Source organism: Adiantum capillus-veneris, chromosome 15, assembly GCF_014529385.1.
Source record: "Adiantum capillus-veneris isolate H3 chromosome 15, ASM1452938v2, whole genome shotgun sequence".
NCBI classification, from domain to species: Eukaryota; Viridiplantae; Streptophyta; class Polypodiopsida; order Polypodiales; family Pteridaceae; genus Adiantum; species Adiantum capillus-veneris.
Window position 1 is genome coordinate 100,858,496 of NC_140945.1, and position 19,454 is coordinate 100,877,949.

At 41.5% G+C, this 19,454-nt stretch overlaps 1 protein-coding gene across 1 annotated transcript; it reads left to right on the forward strand.

Moving 5' to 3' along the window:
* Positions 1-16,043: 16,043 nt before the first annotated feature.
* Positions 16,044-18,706, forward strand: LOC147441169 (cysteine-rich receptor-like protein kinase 43). The gene is made up of 4 exons (XM_086483398.1): positions 16,044-16,087; positions 17,157-17,505; positions 17,912-18,035; positions 18,582-18,706. Exons 1-4 carry the CDS (start codon positions 16,044-16,046, stop codon positions 18,704-18,706), a joined length of 642 nt encoding a protein of 213 aa, XP_086339524.1.
* The last annotated feature ends 748 nt before the right edge of the window (positions 18,707-19,454 follow it).

Genomic DNA, 19,454 nt, shown 5'->3' on the forward strand with positions numbered 1-19,454 from the left:
AGTTTGTGGATGTTAGATGTTTTGTGCATGATTTTTGTTTTGATGATAATATTATGGTATTTGACCCTTTGTTTTGAGGGCTATATAATGCTTACAAGAACTGTATGGAAGATTTAGCATGTAGAGTGCTGGCATGCATCACCTAAATTTTGCCAGTTTACTATGTTTGGAGAAATTTGATATCGTTGCCCCTTCTTGGCCACCATTGAAAGGTTGTATTTTGAAAAAATGTAGCATTCTAAAATCCTAAGGATGTTTTTGTGCGAGCTACTTACAAACTACAACTTGTCCATAGTGTTGTGTGTGGTATGATGCATACTTCATCTTTTGGGAATCATCTCTACTTTACAACCTGCACATAAAGGGACAAATCACAAAATTAGTATGATATTACTTCACATATATTTAATTAATTAAGTCAACTCACCCATATTATTTGTCTCGATCAAACGTCTCACCTCAATCGATCAGAGAGACTCTAAGGCCTCCCAGTCTACAGGATCTCCTACGGCAACAAGATCATTCAATACTTCATAAATGCCTCTCCGATATCCATCTGTCTCCTCTTGGCATGTCGGGGCTCGATGCATTGCAAGATTATGTGTCTATACAAAAACCAAAGTAATTAAGAATACATGATTCATCGCTGTTGAAAAAAAAACACCATAGCTAGGATTGGATTGGAAACTCACAAACTCATAGCGAAAGGTGTCGAAGCCTCCGTTGCCAAGATCAGATGTGCCCCTGGTCATCCTACGTACCTCCGCGACGAGAAGCTGCTATTTGAACCTTGTGTCCGCTGTCTCCTCATCCTCCCTGATCTTCTGCCACGACTCGTGTGAGATGCCCGAAGCCTTCGGCGAGCCCTGCCTGAAAGCTCGACGAGCTACATCTCGACGATGTTTCACGGTGTCCCGTGCAACATTCGTGATCCACCTCCTTGGAAGCTCCTCTGAACCCGGAGCAGGCTGATACTCTCTCATGATGGTCTCCACTATATAATTGATTTTGTTGCGATCCTAATGAGACCAAGACGTCATGATGGTGCTAGAAAACTGCAGCTCCGCGAGCTGGCGAACCCGCTGTCTCATCTCAGTCCCAACATTATTCATGTCAACCTATCCATCTGGCCGTACAGTATAGACCTTGGAGGCACTAGGATCGTGTGCCCCCCAAGGTGTCCAAGGTGTGCTAAGAGGTGTGTCGAGAGGTGTGTCTGGGTAGGACGAGGGTCGTGAGCAAGGAGGGGTCAAAGCATCTGTGGACCCTCCTCCACAGCAACCACCACCTCCACCTGACGATCTCCGAGATCGGCGAGTGCGCCTGTGGTTCGGAGATGCTGACGTACCCGTCTCTGCCGTACCCCTAGGTGTCAAAGTGGCCATGATGGGAGACCTCGCAGGCGTCGTACCCATAGGTGTCCCCCTCCCATAGGCATCCCCCCCCATAGGCGTCGGACCCTTGGGTGTGACGCCCGGAGGCGTGGTACCCATACCTCTGGCTATCCAATACTGAGACGCATCTTCCATCTGCGTGGGCGTCATCCATGTGATGAAGCCCATAAATGCATCCGCACTCATAGAAGCGGGATCTCGCGACTGGTCTGTCATACTAAAGTCCTGCACAAAGAAAGTAAAAGAAAGCGTCAGAACACCTTTGTTTAAATTAAGAAAGAGCTTAATTTTAAATCAACGTCTTCACACAAACACTTACAGGCCTCTACTAGTGAGGCATCATCGATAAGATCTTGCATCGTATCATCGTCTATCTCTAACTGCAGACATAACTCTGTCCCAACTCGTTCTGGCGGATTGTCTGCATCCATTGCATCTTCATCTACAAGTGTCATATTTGCCTCGTTTGTGTCATCCCTCGTATATCTGTCAACTTCCTCTACCATACCTTCGTCCATCTCATCTAATGTCAGAGTAGTATCTGCGTTGTTTGGCCGACTTTCCTTCAGGAGCTCTTGCCCTTCAAATACTTGTTTATTTCTTGGAGCAACCTGAACCACAAACCACCATTGTCGCTCTTGAGGGTCCAGTACAAAGACCACTTGCTCGCAATGTTCGCGGAGAGCAAACGTGTCGCTCGCATCTGTCCAAACCTTTGTAGAATCTATCTGCACAAGCTTGTTTCCATCTCTGCGTACCATTGCATTGCGACCAGAAGTAATAACCTTGAACCACTTCACATCCAACAAAAACATCTCAAACCGTCTGAAGCTGACTTTCAAGATATCTGACACCAGACCAGAGTAATCCAGGTTGCTAGTGCTCTCGTTCGTGTCTCTGGCACTGGCCCTGCTCTTTTGGATGAAACTAACCATTACCACACTGTCAAACGTGTTTCTTCGCTGTCAATTTGTTGTGTTCTGAAATGCTTTCCATGTGACCACAGTGCCAGCTCTTCCTCTTCTAAAGATATGGGTTCTCCCATCTGTCGAGCTGCTCTCACTGTCTTGTCCAAACATGCCATTGTAGGGAATTCAGGTAGAGGAGCGAGATGGTCTGGTAAGGGTAAGCCTCTAGTCGTTCGGCTTCGCCTGAAATTGTGTCGCTCCTTATTGCGTCTCTCTTTCTCTTCTTCATACCTTTCAAGCCATTTTTGCATTGGCTCTGAATTTAGTATACAGAACTTCATGATCTTTTCTCGCATGGCGTCGTCCATTTTCCTCTGCATCCCTTGTCCCTGCGGCTTCTCTCCCATGAATCTTGCATCCTCCTCATCGCTCCATAGTCGCACCTTCATAGATTGGTTGACGTGCCAACTTTCTCAACATGTCTTCAGGAGATAGATGCACGTCTTCTGGTGCTGCTTCGTTAGCGTTCTCCTCGCTTGTCTGGAAGAAAGCATCCAACATCTCATCCATGCCGTCGTCTTGTGTCTGTAAGCCCTCCTCTGCTTCCATCCTTGGCTTTGGATTGGTCAGACCTTCACGCATAATCCTTTCTCTCTCTCTCTCTCTCTCTCTCTCTCTCTCTCCTCTCTCTCTCTCTCTCTCTCTCTCTCTCTCTCTCTCTCTCTCTCTCTCTCTCTCTCTCTCTCTCTCTCTCTCTCTCTCTCTCTCTCTCTCTCTCTCAGATGTAGGTGTTATGTCGCAAAAATCAATGCCCGTTCCGTAGGAGTCGTATTGTAGATTCTGTACAGTTTCTCTGGCAAACTCTCCGTACTTGTGCACATGCTCATTACATATCCTACGCTTGCGTAGGATTTGATACTTGCAGAGCGTGCACAAGCATGCAATCTTTTCCTCCATGTTAGTTGATGACATTGCCTTCTACAACGATTATGAATGTTGTCTCAATATATATACTCCTCACAATGTAAACTACCTCGTATGCGCTAGCCTTGCCCGATCTCTGTACACCTCGGTCCAGAGGTGTACGGAGATCAGGACCACCGGGTGAAAATCTCGTCTTTATTGGTCAAATCCTATATGGGTAGACACATACGTACTCTCCCAGGTGTACATGACAATGCATGTAGCGGGCAAAACCCCTTTGCCTCTTTTAGTTCCATAGTTTCTTCTAGAGGGAGAGAGAGAGAGATAGAGAGAGTTTCTGTCCTTTTCACACAATTGGTCAGCCAAGCTAACTCTTTCACCACCACTTTCTCTATCTACTACTATCTCTCTCTCTCTCTCTCTCTATCCATCTCCGTAGCTATCTCTAGTTAATTCTCTCTCTTTCTCTACCTCTATCTCTGGCTCTCTCTCTCTCTATCTTTACCTCTCTCTCTCTCTCTCTATCACTCTCTCTACTTCCCTCTCTATCTCTCTCTCTATTTCCCTATCTTTCTCTCTCTCTCTCTCTCTCTCTCTCTCTCTCTCTCTCTATATATATATATATATATATCTACTTCCCTATCTCTCTCTCCTACACACACACACATACAATGTAGCTTGAGAGAGAGAGAGAGAGAGAGGGGGGGGGGGGGGGGAGAGAGAACAATACTTGCGCTGCAGGTTTCCAAGAAGGCTAGATCTGTGTGTGCACATGCAAAAATGACCGCCTGCGCGCGGATTTGGTTTTTGTCCCTAAATTTTTTCCATCGATATACACGTCGATAGACGCGTGGAAATACACGTGGAAATATGCACCTTTCGATTGGCATTGCCTCGTGTATTACCACGTATGTATCGACGCGTATATCGACGAAGGGTATGCCAGTCGAAATGCGCGTGGAAAGGTACGGTGCGTCGAAATATTGCGCATCGAAAAATGCGTAACATGTTGTAGTGGTATTGGTCCCATGTAAGGATTTAATAGGCTTACATGAAACAAATTATGTATCTTCCAATGACTTGCGAGTTCTAGCTTGTAGCAAACTTCATTAATTTTCTTGATGACCCTTAAGGGTCCAAAGTATCTTTTCGTCAGCTTCGGAAAAGACCTTGTTTTTTATAAACTTTGCTTTAACATGTTCTTATCAAACTTTAGTAAGACATAGTGTCCTTCTTTGAAAACCAAATTCCTTCATCACTTATTTGCTTGCTTCTTTTATCGTTCTTGGGTAGCTTTGATAGTGGCTCGGACTTGATTCATAGTTGTCTTCAAGTCCGAAACAAATTCATCAGTGGCAAAAATCTTGTCTTTGGTATGGATAATAAGTGGAGCTATTATTCTTCCTTGCGTTATTTCGTTTGGAGCCTTCCCTGTAGAGGAGTGTCCGGTGTTGTTGTAGGCAAACTCCAATAGAGGTAAATACTTATCCCACTGTGACTTTGCTCACTAACATAAGCTTTTAACATATCAAGTAAAGTGAGATTCATGAGTTCAGTTTGCCCATCCATTTGTGAATGAAGTGATGAGGAGAACTTTAAGGTTGTTCCCAAATTCTCAAATAAAGCACACCAAAAATTAATGGCAAACTAATTCGAGTCCTTATCAAAAATAATTTTTGAAGGCACACCATGCAACCTAAATATATGTTGTATAAAGGGTCATATAGCTTGTGAAGACTTCAATGTTTTATGGCAAGAAATGAAATGTGCTTGCTTACTGAATCCATATATGATGACCCAAATCATGTCACTCCCTTGTGGTGTCCTTGGAATTCCTGTGATGAAATCCATGGTGATAGACTTCCAAGGGCCATCTAGTACTGGCAAAGGTTGTAATAATCCTGGAGCCTTTTGTCGTCCAAACTTTGATTTTTGACAAACCAGACATTTTTTGATGTAGTTATGTGTATCCTTTTGAAGTGTTGGCCAATAGAAAAAGCACTCTAAAGCACTTAGAGTGGCTGCTTGTCCTCTATGTCTTGCATAAGGTGGTTCATGACTTTCTGTAAGTACTTTTGACGAAGAGGGAGAGTGATGCATAGCCGATTATCCATCATGAGATATCCATCTTTGATGCAGTAGTTTGGATGAGGCTCTCCTTCTTGCAACTTCAACCATATTGTTTGAAAATATGCATCCTTGTTATAGGTATTTTTGATACCATGAAAGCCTTCATAATGAGCCACTGTGATGGTTGAAATTTGGGGAGACTTGACAGAGCGGCTGCGATCACATTGTGCTTGCCACGAGTATATAAGATTTGAAAATGAAACATAGACAAAACTTTGCATGCCTTTCTTGTAAGTGCTTATGAGAAGTGTTGAAATACTTCAAGCTTTGGTGATCAACTCTTACAATGAATTCATTGCCTAAGAGATAATGATTCCAATTCTTCAAAGCATGAACCATAGCCAAAAGCTCTTTCTCATAAATATCATACCACTTCTCTTCATCATTTAGGCGTCGGATTTTGAAAGCTACTGCATGGCCTTCTTGATTGATCACAACACCAATGCAATTGCCACAAGCATCTGCTTCGACTATGAATGGTTTTGCCAAGTCGGGGATGATGAGAACTGGGCCTGAAGTGAGTGCGTTTTTCAGATTTTGAGAAGCTGCCCTCTCTTTCTCCTTCCATTAAAAAGTGTTATTCTTATTGGTTAGATTATGTAGAGGAGTATCAATGTGGGCAAAATGCTTGATGAAGTGGCGATAGTAAGAGCATAACCCCAAAAAATATCGCACCTCATGCACATCACGAAGATCTGGTCATTCTTGGATTATTGTGATCTTCTCTAGATCCATGTGAATGCTTTCTAAAGAGATCACATGCCCAAGATAATTTATTTTATGCATGAAGAGAAGCTGATTCTCATGAAGAAGTTCCACAGTTCACTCGGACCCATTGCAGTATTGCTACACGTGTAAAGCGGACACTGATGTTGGGGAAGATTCTCCTTATATGGATGTACTACGTGGGATGACTGAGTCGGACAATGTGGATTGGGTCCACCTAGCAGCAACCATAGACACTTGGGGAAACAGGGGGAGGACTTGGGTAACACCTGAGGGGGATGAAATTCCACCACACGTACCCTTAAATATGCTACAAGCAATGCATATAGCTTCTGACAAGACTAATCCTCATATAACAAAAATAACATACAAGTGGGTCCCTAGAGCTTCTTTAGCGACCATGGCTAGTACTGAAAAACGAAAGCCTTGTAAGAAACGTACCACTCGCTCCAAGAAATGTAAGGAAACGTGGGGGTGGATTCCTAAACGACTATTGGAAGCCCAAGGCTACTATCAAGGAGATGATCAAATATGGGTACCAAAACGTAGATTGTGTTCTTACCTGTCACGTGACCTATGTGAGTCAAACCCTGTGACGACAAAGCTGATGAAAGATCATGGGAAAGGAAAAATCATAGAACACTATACACCGAATCCGGAGCTAGTATGGGTTCCCAAGCGAGAGAGGCTTGTTTTGCTCAAGTCAAACATAGGAAAAACGAATAAAGCTTCTAGCTCCTCATGTAATGCATCCATAGAGGTAAAAGCTTCTTCACAGCCTCCACCTACAATAGTGGACCTCCATGAAGATACAAAGGAATCCACACCTCCCAGTGTTCAAGAATCACCTGATGAACCACTTCAAGTTTGATCCTGGGAGAGTACCTTACCACCCTTGCAACTCGATGAGGCACCTAAGGTAATAGAAAACTACTGGAAAAAATCCCCACCTATTACCAACTGGAACAATTGGTTTCAAAGGGTGACGAGCTCATTTCAAACGGCATGATCTACCCAAGGAAGGGGGGAGTGTTTGCTGACATCTATCATTCACTTGAATCCCTCTCAACCTTCTTTCCCTGACCTCTCAATCATCGATCTTAGGGAATGTACATATATAGCCTTATACTCACAAAAAACAAAAATAATAAAGAGCAAGAGCGATTAACAAACAAGTATGCACAACAAAAGTCAAAACATTGACCCAGACCTACACATTCGCATCCGGTACACTGAAACAGAAACCTATTCCATAAAACACCTTTGATCCTCATCACTCGAGTGATGGAGGGTAGGTAGGATTAGTACGATAGGAGTGTTTCTGTTGTAGAGTTGAGTGATTAGCAAAGTTCTTTCTTCCCATTGATGTGCCTCCTAGAGGTATTCCTTGTGTTTCCTCGTGTGTACAAGAACGTGTTGCTGTTGTTAGGATTTGGACCTTCATGGGATCTTTCTCTCATTCACACTTCAAATCAAGCGCGACCATTGACACAAACAGGTGTTTCTTGTCCATTAGCATTGCCCCTTATCTTTTTTGCATCTATGATTGTCTGCTTTGATTGTGATTGGTAGCATAATATCCAACACATTTGCTTAGTAACAAACATTTAATTCAATGTAATTTTTTGTCATAATCACTTGTCTAGGTTTAAAAATCAAGCAGTCCGACTAAGCTAGTTTGACCAAGTTAGGTGTTAGAGATCTTCTCTTAATACCATGGGGAATGCCTTCCTAATAATCAATGGTTACTTAGGTTCTTAATCCGATTTAGGAAGCATTGTGTGAAATGTACTAGGGCTTTCTAGTGGGCTTGACCCTATTGACCTTTAGCTTAAGTATTATAAAGGGAGTTTACTAATGTGATGAGATCAGTGTTATATGACCCCCCAAAGTTACAAAATTAAAATGCTGAAAATGAACAAACAAAAAATCAAAGTGCCACATTGTACAATCTTAAGCTGAAAGAGAAATCTCAGCTCGATTGGGTACTTCACTCACATGTATCGCCTATGGTACTAGAGCCCTAAAGGTTCCCAGTGTGGGCGCTTTCCCTTGAAAAGCAAAAAATCCAAGGCATACAAAATAAGCACACACATCAAAATTTAATCACTGTGAAAAGACTTTGGGGGGTCAAAGAAAAGGTAATCAGTCAGGTGATGATTTCATGAGAAATTCCTTTTATCGTAGCTTAACTACAAGGTCTTGTAGGTATAGTCTCTAGTCAACCCTCGAACATGAAATACTTGGCTCTCGCTATTAAACAACTTAATTAACCAGAGAAAATTAAGAAGCTTACCCATGGTATTAATAGTCGATCTCTAGTGCCTTTCGACCTTTAAATTAGCGACCCCAGCCTTGTTTAATTTTTTACCTTTACATCTGTTTATGCATTTGATTATATTGCAATTTAATGTTTATTGCTGACAAATTGTTTAAAATTCTGTTACCAAACAATTTGTCTGCGTAAAACTGCATATTATGAGAATGCAATTACTGTGCCAATGTTGTTTGATTTTGCAGTGTGACTGAAAGGACATTCATCTCAAATGCTCTTCCACCTCGATGAGAACGAGCTTCAACTCAATAGCTTCCGAGGACGGAATCTACATCAGGAAGGGGGGCATGTTAACCCTCATGGCTCACGGACATCCTATCACCTATGACGGACGTTGTAACCTACGGCAGACATTGTATTATTTATTTGGTAGAGTCAGGTACCGGGCTTGTTGGTCCAACAGGAAAAGGGTAAGAGTGATTGCCGCTGAGAGGCCACTCTAACTGGAACATTCAAGGGATTAGTTGGCTAAGCATGGGCGCCCAAGTGTGAATGGGGTGAGCTCATATAAAAGTCAACTAAACCTAAAATTCACTGATTCTCTCATTTGTGCAATAGAAGAGTGCTCTTGCTCCATCTCCATCTTCTTCTTCTTCATCTCCTTGTGTGTGTGTGTGTATGCGAGAGAGTGCGAGAGAGAGAGAGAGAGAGAGAGAGAGAGAGAGAGAGAGAGAGAGAGAGAGAGAGAGAGAGAGAGAGAGAGAGAGAGAGAGAGAGTGCGATTGAGCATTGCGACGATGGCACGGTGGCGGCGAAGCGGTTGAGTGCGGCGAAGCAGCGGCTCCTTCTTCTTCGCGGCGAGGAATCCTCCACGAAGCAAGCGTAGAGCGGTGAGTGACACACCATCGCCTTCTTTGAGCTTACTAGTTTAGGCTTGTTGTGTGCTTGGAGCCATTTGTGGCTCGCACGCGGTGTATCGGCAAGTTCCTTGCATTGACACGTGCGACATAAGCGCATAGAGAGCTACCAGGGATGATATCTATTTGATGATCTTCATGCCTTTCTGGAGGTAGTTGATAAGGAAGATCTTTTGAAAAACAATCTTTATAGTTTTCCAAGACATTGAGTATGGATTACCATATGGCTATGGTGGTCCCACTTACGCCTGCCTTGATCTTGTACTTTTTGCCTGTATGGGTGAACTCGACGGTCTTATTTTGAGAGTAGACGGCTGAGTCCACTCTATGGTTCCAAGGCATGCAAAGTATGACATCTATAGCATCAAGATCTGCAATGCAAAAGGTGTCTTGATCTTTGAAACCTTGAAGCTCAAATTTAAGCTTGCCGATGTAGGGTACAATTGTCTTCAATGTGTCTTTGTCATTGGCATTTAGGGCTTTGTGAATCTCTAGGGGTGTCTCCATGTCGTCATTCTTCAAGCCAAGTTCTTTGGCTAAATTCCAAGATATGGAATTTTTGTTTGCCACGAGATTGATTAGAAACAAAGCTTGCTTTCCTTGAAATTGTCCCCAAGCCTTAAGTAATTGACACATTGCTAGAGTATGGTTTGTATTGCCAACCACATCTCATATAGGGTTGATTGTGGCCATTGGCTTGGATTTGTCTTCAGAAGAAACCTTGTTGTTTCCTTTGTTTGCACACTACTTTGCTATGTGTCCCTCTTTACCACATTTGAAGCACTTCCCTTCTTTCATATATTGTTGTTTCTCTTCCTTAGTAAACTGCTTCCTTGGAAGATATAAGGTTGAACTAAATTGGAAAATGAGTAGGGTTTCACCTTCTTTGGATTTGAAGTTGATTTTTGGTGCTGCTTTTGTCCCTCTTTAGGGGCTGAATTTGCTTCCCAATTGGATGGCCTCTTATTATTTCTCTTCAAAAGAGAGTCTCCACTATTGTGCTCCAACTCCCATGTCTCAGCATGGTCTATGAGTTCCCTAAGATTAGAGCAAGAGTGATGATTTAAGGTAGTGAAAAGTTTAAAATGCAAACCTCCCTGAAACTTCCTTAATTTTTCAGAGTTGCCGATCTTCTTGAAATGTTGAACTTTCAAGAGTAGTTCCCAAAACCTCTTGATGTAGTCTTCCAAAGATTCATTTTTCCTTTGCCACAAGAGGTCCCACTCCATCTTCACATCCCTCTTGAAATGGACAGGAAGAAATTGGAACTGCAACATGTAGACAAAACTTTTTCATGATCTTGGGGCAACACCATCATCCTCCAATCCCGTCCACCAAGTGTGAACTAGATTGGTCAAATGTAAAGCTGCAAACTTAATCTTCTCCTTATCTTTATACTTCTCACGACCATACAATATTTGAAATTGACGAACAAATTCTAAAAGAATATTAGGATTTTGTGCACCATCATACGTACTAAACTTGACCTTCTTCTCAATTTCGAGAGTGAATTGGTCTTCTTCTTCTTGTATCTTCTTCCATACCTAGATCTCGAAGTAGAGGAGGACGAACTTGTCTCCAAAGATGAAGAAGAGGGTGAAGAATATTGACGTCTTTGCCTTCGATGATATTTTCTGTATGAATGAGGTATCTCCTTGTCGCTTGATGATGACACATCTCAAGCTTCACTATATGAATTTGATGAAGAGGATGTACTTTGGCTTTGATGGCTTCTCTTTTTTGAGGTAGAGTGTCCTCTTTTTCCTCGTCCATTCTCCTTCTTCACAGCTAATGGGCTTCGTGATCGGCTCCTTCCATTGGAATTGTGTTGCTTTGCTATCTGCTCTTTCTTGGCTTCATTTGGCTTCTCGCCCTTGTCGAGTTTGAGAAGTTGTTCTTGAATGCAGCGGTTCTCCTCTTGCAAACTTTGAAGAGCTTGTAAGATAGCAGTGTTTGTGTCTTCCATTAGTAAAATAAGAAATGGTCTGGCAAAGGTGCACACAATCAACTATAAACACTAGTAGCGTAGGGGTGAGGATAAAGTCAAAGCTCTGATACCATTGTAAGAGCCCCATACAACTAAGAGTTCTTAATGCTTAAAGAAATTCACAAAATGTTAATCACAACACTTCAAAGAGACAAGAGGCAGAATGAGGGTTGAAGATGCCCCCCCCCCCGCTCGAAGGAAATTAATTTCTACTCAACCCAAGTACCTTAGGATTGAGCTCAGTTACAATCAACCTGAGAGTGAGTTTAAGTAGACTCACACTTGTAGATCATACGTGCACATGCATAAAAGTAAACATAAGTAGACTTCTCAAACATATCTACAAAGATAAAATTTAGTTGTTGTGTATGCTAGAGAAGAGATCTAGTGTCTTGGTTGCTTGTAGGATGAATCAAAGAGCGCAAAACTGAAGGGAAACAACAGAATTTTTAGATTTATAGGTGTGTTGCCCTGAAAAACAGCAAGCTAGAGAGAGAGATATATGGCTTCTTGAGGATGAAGGAATAGTAAGCGTAGATAGAGATGGTGATGGTAATGAAGGGGGTTTCTTGGGTTAATGGTAGAGGAAAATTCAGCAACTACGAGATGGGGAAATGAGAGGGAAAGAGGCTTTATTTATAGAGAAGTTGCTTTAAGAGAAAAAGGTAAAAGTTGAAGAGGATTGTGACAAGTGTTTAGTAAAAGATAAAGTTGACATGACAAGTGTCCACACACTTGTCTCTTCCTTTAAAATCTTTTTGACAAGTATCCACACACTTGTCTCTTCCTTTGAAAGCTTTTTTACAAGTGTCTCATCTTTTGGAAAGTTTGTGACATGTGTCTTACCACATGTCCTCCTTTTGGAACCTTCCTTCTAGAATCTTCCATCTTGGAACTGCTAAAAACACACATTAATCTGGGTATTAATTGAAAGCTCTTTCTCACTACAATACGGTTTTTGCTTCAAAACATGGATTTAACATCTCTATGAGGAGATAAAGCATTCAATGCATTCAGCCTACATATGCATAATGAGCAATCTTTATGATCATGCCATCTTGTTTATTGTAACTGTCTTTTCAGGCGGATCTAGCCCACACTCCAAGGCATCAACCCTTTCTATGTGCAAGTATGATCCCAATATGCATGAGTTAGAAGTTACATGCACACTATTGGGTTATCTACGTGGGAGTGTGCATTATCTATGTTCTAACCCACTGTGGGGTCCACCTTAACCTGTGACTACTCATCTCTAGCTATCCCGTTTTACAAAAGGAAAACACACTTGTAAAATTTAAGATTAACAGAGTGAAAGACTAATTTGTTCCCCTACTATTTTGAGGGTATAGAGTGTGTCCACCACCCTGTTTCTATTGGCTAGACTCTAATTAACCTTAATCCCAAAGGGCCCCAAGAGGGTTCGTATTCTACCTAATGATTGATTGCCTCAAGTTACTTTGCCATGATGTTAAGCAGCCCAATGGTTAGCCAGTGCTCTCATTTTCCCATTGTTAACTGCATGCATGTCTGTTGATAATAGTCTATTGTTGGATAGTGAATGGTACAAGGCCACTGGTTGCCATCATGTTTGTCATGGCAATGATGGTAGAGGATGTTGCATGACTCTCATCAGACAGCTGGCTTGCCAACTTCATCTAAAAGAAAAAATATTCCCATGACATACCTATTCCCCTTTCTCCTCTCCTTAAAGAAGTTGATCAACACCTTCAAGAACAACACACCTAGGGTTCAAAGTTCCTTTGGTAGATCCTTGAGGTTTCCTTGAGGCTTATTCTTCTTCTTCAAGCTTTTGATATTAAAGATTCTCTACTGCTCTTTTTCTTCTATCTTCTTTGCCTTTGTTTTTTTCTTTAGCCTGCAAGTCTACCTATATCAAAACAAATGTAGTTCTAGTTTCTTAATAGTCTCTATGTACATCAAGCCCTACCTTATGCCCTTTGAGGGACTTTGATATACATATTGATACAAATTCTTCTCTATAATATGGGGAGATAGTGTCCAAAGGGAAGATATTTAGGCACCTGGGAACCCCTCTAGGGGTGGATGTAACTCACAAGAAAAGATTCCTATGGGCTATAGAGAAAGTAAGGAACAAGATGCGAAGGTGTGAGCATATGTTTCTCCCCTTTCCGAGCAGAGTGAAGGTAATCAATTCATTTATGCTCCCTTATATAGCCTTTAATGGTCCATTGCTTATGCTAGCCAAATGCAACTGGAAAGAGTTCTTAAAACCAATAAAGACATTTATTTGGAAGAAAAAAACTAAAGGCTTGATGCCTTGGCAGTGGGATAAATGGGAGACAGTTGCGAGACCTATGGAGCAAGGCAGCCTCAGGATTCTTAACCCTAGCACTCATGTGGAGGCTCAATGTTCTAAGTTAGTGGTTGTACTGGCAAAGCAAGGACAGGCTTGGGCTATTATGACTAAAACTATGATAGACATCTCCAAAGTATGCTCACATCTTAGTTAGCGGAAAGGGCTCAAGGTGCACAACAATTGATTGTCTATCAATGGGCCGTCCTAAAGCTTGTTTGGCGATATGATAGTTGTGCTCTCTCAAAAATGCAACAAAGCAATAGAGTGCTTGAAATGGGGAGAGCTATCAGGGTATTTTCACAATTCGTTACCTCACTAGTTCTCTTGGATCTCCAAGGCTAGAAGCATACTTTTGACCCCTTTTTGGAGGGAAGCTACTGGAGTTAAAAAAGATGGGCAAAGAAAAATCACATATCTGGAATGGGATAACTAATGAATTTTTTCTAGAATTCTAGGAGAATTTGGGGCCGTCCTTGACCATGATTAACAAGGCTTTTATCTATGGCAAGATCAAGCCAAGTGTGAAGAAGGGACTAATCAAACCCATCCCTAAACAAGCTGCCTATTCTCATCTTAAACACTCAAGACCGACCACCATGTTGACCATGATATATAAGACTTTGGCTAAAATGAGAGCTGAAAGAATGTCTCTTATCTTGGTCGCAATCATCTCCCCCCATCATCAGCATGGATTCATTAAGGGAAGATCAATCTATGACAACTTATTGGCAACCATGATTGGAATGAAATATGCCAAATTATCTAAACAAGATTGTATAATGATGTAGTTAGATCTAGATAAGTCTTATGACATAATAACGTGCTCCTTTGTGCATGAAATGTTGCACCACTTGATTTGTCAAAATATGCTCACCCTTGGCGAGGTAGCTCGTCTGAATTACTCTTCAGCTAAAAATTAGTAGGCTCCTTTGAATATGTATGTCAAGAGGTCCATTTGTCAAGGTTGCCCCTTAGCCCCTCAATGGTTTTCTATCTGCACTCACCCTTTAATAGCTTTGTTGGAGTAGGCAATTGCAAGGGGAAAGATCCAAGGATTGAAAATTCAAAATGGTAACCAGTTGTTTCTAAGATGTTTATAGACAACTCACTGTTGTTTCTACAAGCTGAACAGAACAATGTCAGAATGGCACTTGAATTGATTCAGATTTTTTTAAAAAGAAAGGTAGGATAATTTAAATTACTGGAAAAGAAAGAAAATACAGGTACCCACAGGGAGGGGGTGGGTAATCCTTCGTTCGAAGTCCTCAAAAGGTGCAGGTTTGATTCAGATTTTTGTTGTTGCCTCTAGCTCCCAATGTAGTATTGAGAGGCCGAGATTAATTTCTCTCTCAAAAGGAGACAACATTGACTTTGCTGGATGGACTAGAGATATCGTTAAGAGGGGGAACACTTTCAGGAATTTGGTAGTACTATGGGTGAGGGCACGACCTTCAAACAAGCCTTTGATTGGTTTTAGGCTCGTTTTAGGCTAGGCTTCAACAAAAAATGAAAAGATGGGAATTCATCTTGCTTCCGTTTCATTGTAGAGCAAGGATAATCAACACATTTCTGATACTATACATTACATTTGTCTCCCCTTTCCTACATTTTCTTAGAAGAACTGGAAGGCATTCCTCAAGCCCATCAATGAGTTCCTATGGAGAAACATAGTTACTAGAAGCAGACCGTGGAAATATGGTAGGTGGGATGCCATGGCCAAGCCTAAGAATAAAGGAGGTTTGGGCATCCTAGACCTTCTCATACACAGTGAGTCCCTGTGTGTAAAATTGTTTAGGAAACTTATAGAATCGGAGTAGAGTTGGGCATGTATGGCTAGGGAAATGGTGCTAAATGCTAATATGAAATCTAAAGGGGGCAAGTAGTTGAATCTTATTATACAAAACAAACTTCTATCCCCCAAAGGATTAGAGATTGAGATCAGAGGCTTCAACAGGTAAATTCATAGGAAAATGCTACAAAGCTACCTCCAATATCTTCTAGAATGAAGAAACCAGATACTTGAGGAATGGTCCTCTTGGGGCCCCGTTGTACAAGGGTTAGTTCTTGATAGCCACTAGTCCAAGATTGAAGACGATTAAACATCAAAGTATTCAACACTCTTACCTCTTATGGAACCATCATGAAGGAGGATGGAAGTCTTTAGAAAGATCAAAAGAGGTCAATAACCTTTCCCTTCAAAAGAGGTCCTTGTGGGTAGACTCTTATACACTCTTGTATGTTTTCCTCCCACCATGTTCTACAAAATTTGAGTAAAAAGCATGGAAGTGGCCGAGGGGATGGTCATTTGCTTCTCCCTCCGCAAAGAGAATTTATGGGAAGCTGGCTCTCTTTGAGCAGTGTGTTGGACATCTCAAAAGAACCTGGTCCAAAAGGTGGAGCAAGCTCAAATAGAGTTAGGTACTAGAAAACATCTAGCAGTCTAAATGAAAAGACGATCAGAAGGTTTTCTTGTGGAGAATGCTATTTGGTATCTTACCAACTGGGGACAAGGCCAAGGTAAGAGGTCTTGACAATGGCACTTGCATTAGATGTAACCAACAAATTGAGACCATATCCCACCTCATTTGGGACTATCCAATGATCAAGATCTTTATTAGAAGAGTCTACAAATGGGTCTTCTTTCAGCTAGGCACCCCCTTCTTTAGAAGAGACCTAGCACTAGGATCCAAACGATTGGCCAATGAAAATTTGATGACAAAAATTTGTATTATTAGAGATTTTGTCTTGAAAGCAATAAGGAGTTTTAGGAATGAACAACTATTCCACAAAAAGAACGAAGTTTTGCATGCAAAATTGGTGTTGGAAAGTTGTGGTTGGTTTCTCTCAAGAAGGAGGGAACGACTTGTCCAAAACAAGATGATGTGACATCCATGCATACCTAGGGCAGCTGAAGAAAGTTTTGTAACATGGAGTAAGGGGAGGTGTAGGCACTTATTACCTTAGGGATTTTCTCCCATTGCACTGACCCTTTGTATACCTTGGAAGACCCATGTGCAAAGAATATGTGAGGGTTTGAGGTATTTTGTTCATTCTATGTAATTCAAGATCAAATGACCAATAAAAAAACCAAAAATAAACCTCTTCTTGGTGATCCATAATACCCATGAGCTGTAAGGAACACCAAGAACACAAAATCAATGAGATAGAAAATTGTATAAGAGGTAGCCATTTATTTGCACAAGATTGTTATAAAAAAATTATACACTCAAAATCTTGGAACAGTTTGAAAACAAGAGTGCATTCAAACTGTTCCAAAACCCCCCAAAAATCGGATGAGAAACAAGTACTCTCTCTCTCTCTCTCTCTCTCTCTCTCACACACACACACACACACACACACACACACACACACACACACACACACACACACATTACCTTGCCACTACATTCTTGTAGTTTCATGTATGAAATCCTTTTTTTTATATAGAAATATTCTATTCGTTTGAGTGAGCCGTTATGACTCTTCATCTTCTTATGAACATAAGTGGAGCATCTTCTAAGGCTTGGCTTTGTTTTAAATGAATAATGATTGTCCAGTAATCTCTTTGTAGATGGACAAGTTTTGGCTTTCAAGAAGTTCACATGTATGGAGAGCAATTCCTTTTATGCTTTCTTTCAAGAACTAGATACCCTTCAACAAATTGGACATCGAAATATAATCAAGGTTCTTGGATATTGGTCGAATCACATGGATGACAACATTCTTATACTAGAGCATATGCAAAATGGGAGCTTAGAGGACCACTTACATCTCAATGCTAAAGACCCAAGATCTTGCAAACTAACTTGGGAGCGCAGAAAGCATATAGCAATCACACTTGCAAAGGGCTTGCTCTACCTCCATGAGGATTGCCCAAACTCGCCCATTGTCCATTGTGACATAAAACCTAGGGTAAGCATCCCAATAAAAAGGCGGGTCCCTGTTTAGGGACCCATCGACCCCCTGAAAATAACACGTGCCTAAGCCAGTGTTACGCCATGGCGAAGCGAATACTGTGGTGGTTCTCGCGTTGGAGATAAAATCTTAGGCGTTAGATCTCACGATTGAACCTTGTTGGCCGAATTTCCCTCATTAGGCCCCTGGCAGGCAGCCCTCTGGCACCCATTTTCTTAACACGCGATTCCATAATGTGGCTTGATCTCCCTCCTCATTCATCAGAAAGTGATGGCGTCACCGTTGCAGGTAGGGACTGTGGAGACCTTTCGAATGAGCCCCTCATCTTCGAAAATGATGCAACAACGATTGCGCTTCTGCTCGCCTAACTTGGGCGCACCTAAACCGGGACTTCTACCCTAGCAACATTCTTTTTGGTGTTGAGATGCACGCCTACATTTGTGATTTTGGCCTTGCAAAGATATTTGTAGAGATGGTGACCACCCAAAATATGCACGGCACTCTTGGGGATATGGCACCAGGTATGTATGCTCATTGTGATACTCCATTTAAGAACTCTCACACACACACACACACACACACACACACACACACACACACACACACGTTTATTCAATTATATATATTTATGCATTTTCTTACTTACCACCATGTGTACAAATAATTTATAATATTTTTTATTACAAAAACTAGACTTAGGCATACGTGCAAACATAACCACTTTCACAAAAAAATGTATATAATCTACGTGATGGTGTCTATTTATGCATGTGCAATGTGTACACACACACACACACACACACACACACACACACACACAAACTTATATATGCTCGTATCATGTCTACACGTATATTTGTGTATATCTATGCACATATAAACATATACATACACGTCATGCAGATACATATATGGATATACATATGTATATGCAGATACATATGGTGTACAAAGTGCATGCATGCAACCACATTACACATGCACAAACACATATGCCCACACTATAAAGCTTCTATAAATGGTTCTTATTTTCCTCACATCTGTAATTTTTTCTCCTTCTTTATTAGAATGTGCCAGTTTTGGACTCATATCATCAAAATGTGATGTCTATAGCTTTGGTATCGTCATGTTGGAGTTAATGAGTGGGATACGCCCAACTGACTCTATATCGAATGGGCCAAGACAAAGATGAAGGCTGGTCTCATTGATGACATCCTAGATGCAGCAACGTATAATGAAGTATCTCACCACGTGGACATGGATTTATGAGCTCATGTGTCATGCTAAGTTTGATGTGGATTCAAGAAAGACTCCATGTACCTGTGAACTTTGTCAAAAATAAAATAAAATGTAGCACATAGTGAAGGACCCCTGTTGTACAAGTGCTACAAATATCACAAACTGTAGGAGACTCAGACATTGATGTTTGAGATTGGATAGGCCCAAGTAGGTGTGCCCAATTTCGGAAGCAGCTGCATTAAGGGTATCTCGCGAGATCCTCAGGATAACTTTGAAGTCAAAAAGGGAAGGGAGCACGTGAAAAGAGGATGCAGTGGACACGTGGAAAGAGGAAGGGGGGGAGAGAGAGAGAGAGAGAGAGAGAGAGAGAGAGAGAGAGAGAGAGAGAGAGAGATGTGATTTTGCAGGTCGAAACGCATTTCGCATGGGTCGGCAGGTGCGGGAGAGGGGACAGCGAGAGAGATACGAAGCCATGGGTGCGTAGGTCGGTAGAGCCTTCAGAAAATTGACATTCTTGTGCATGTATCTAGCTTGTGTTTTTAAAGTATAGGACTCAAGCCTATCCATGTATGGTTCTAGTCTTGTTGCCCTTATTTAGGCTTCTTACCTTGAAATATCTATGTGGCCCATTATTTGAACATCTACCTTAAGTTTTCATTATTGCCAAAGGATAAACTTTCATCAAAATAGTATTCATAGTG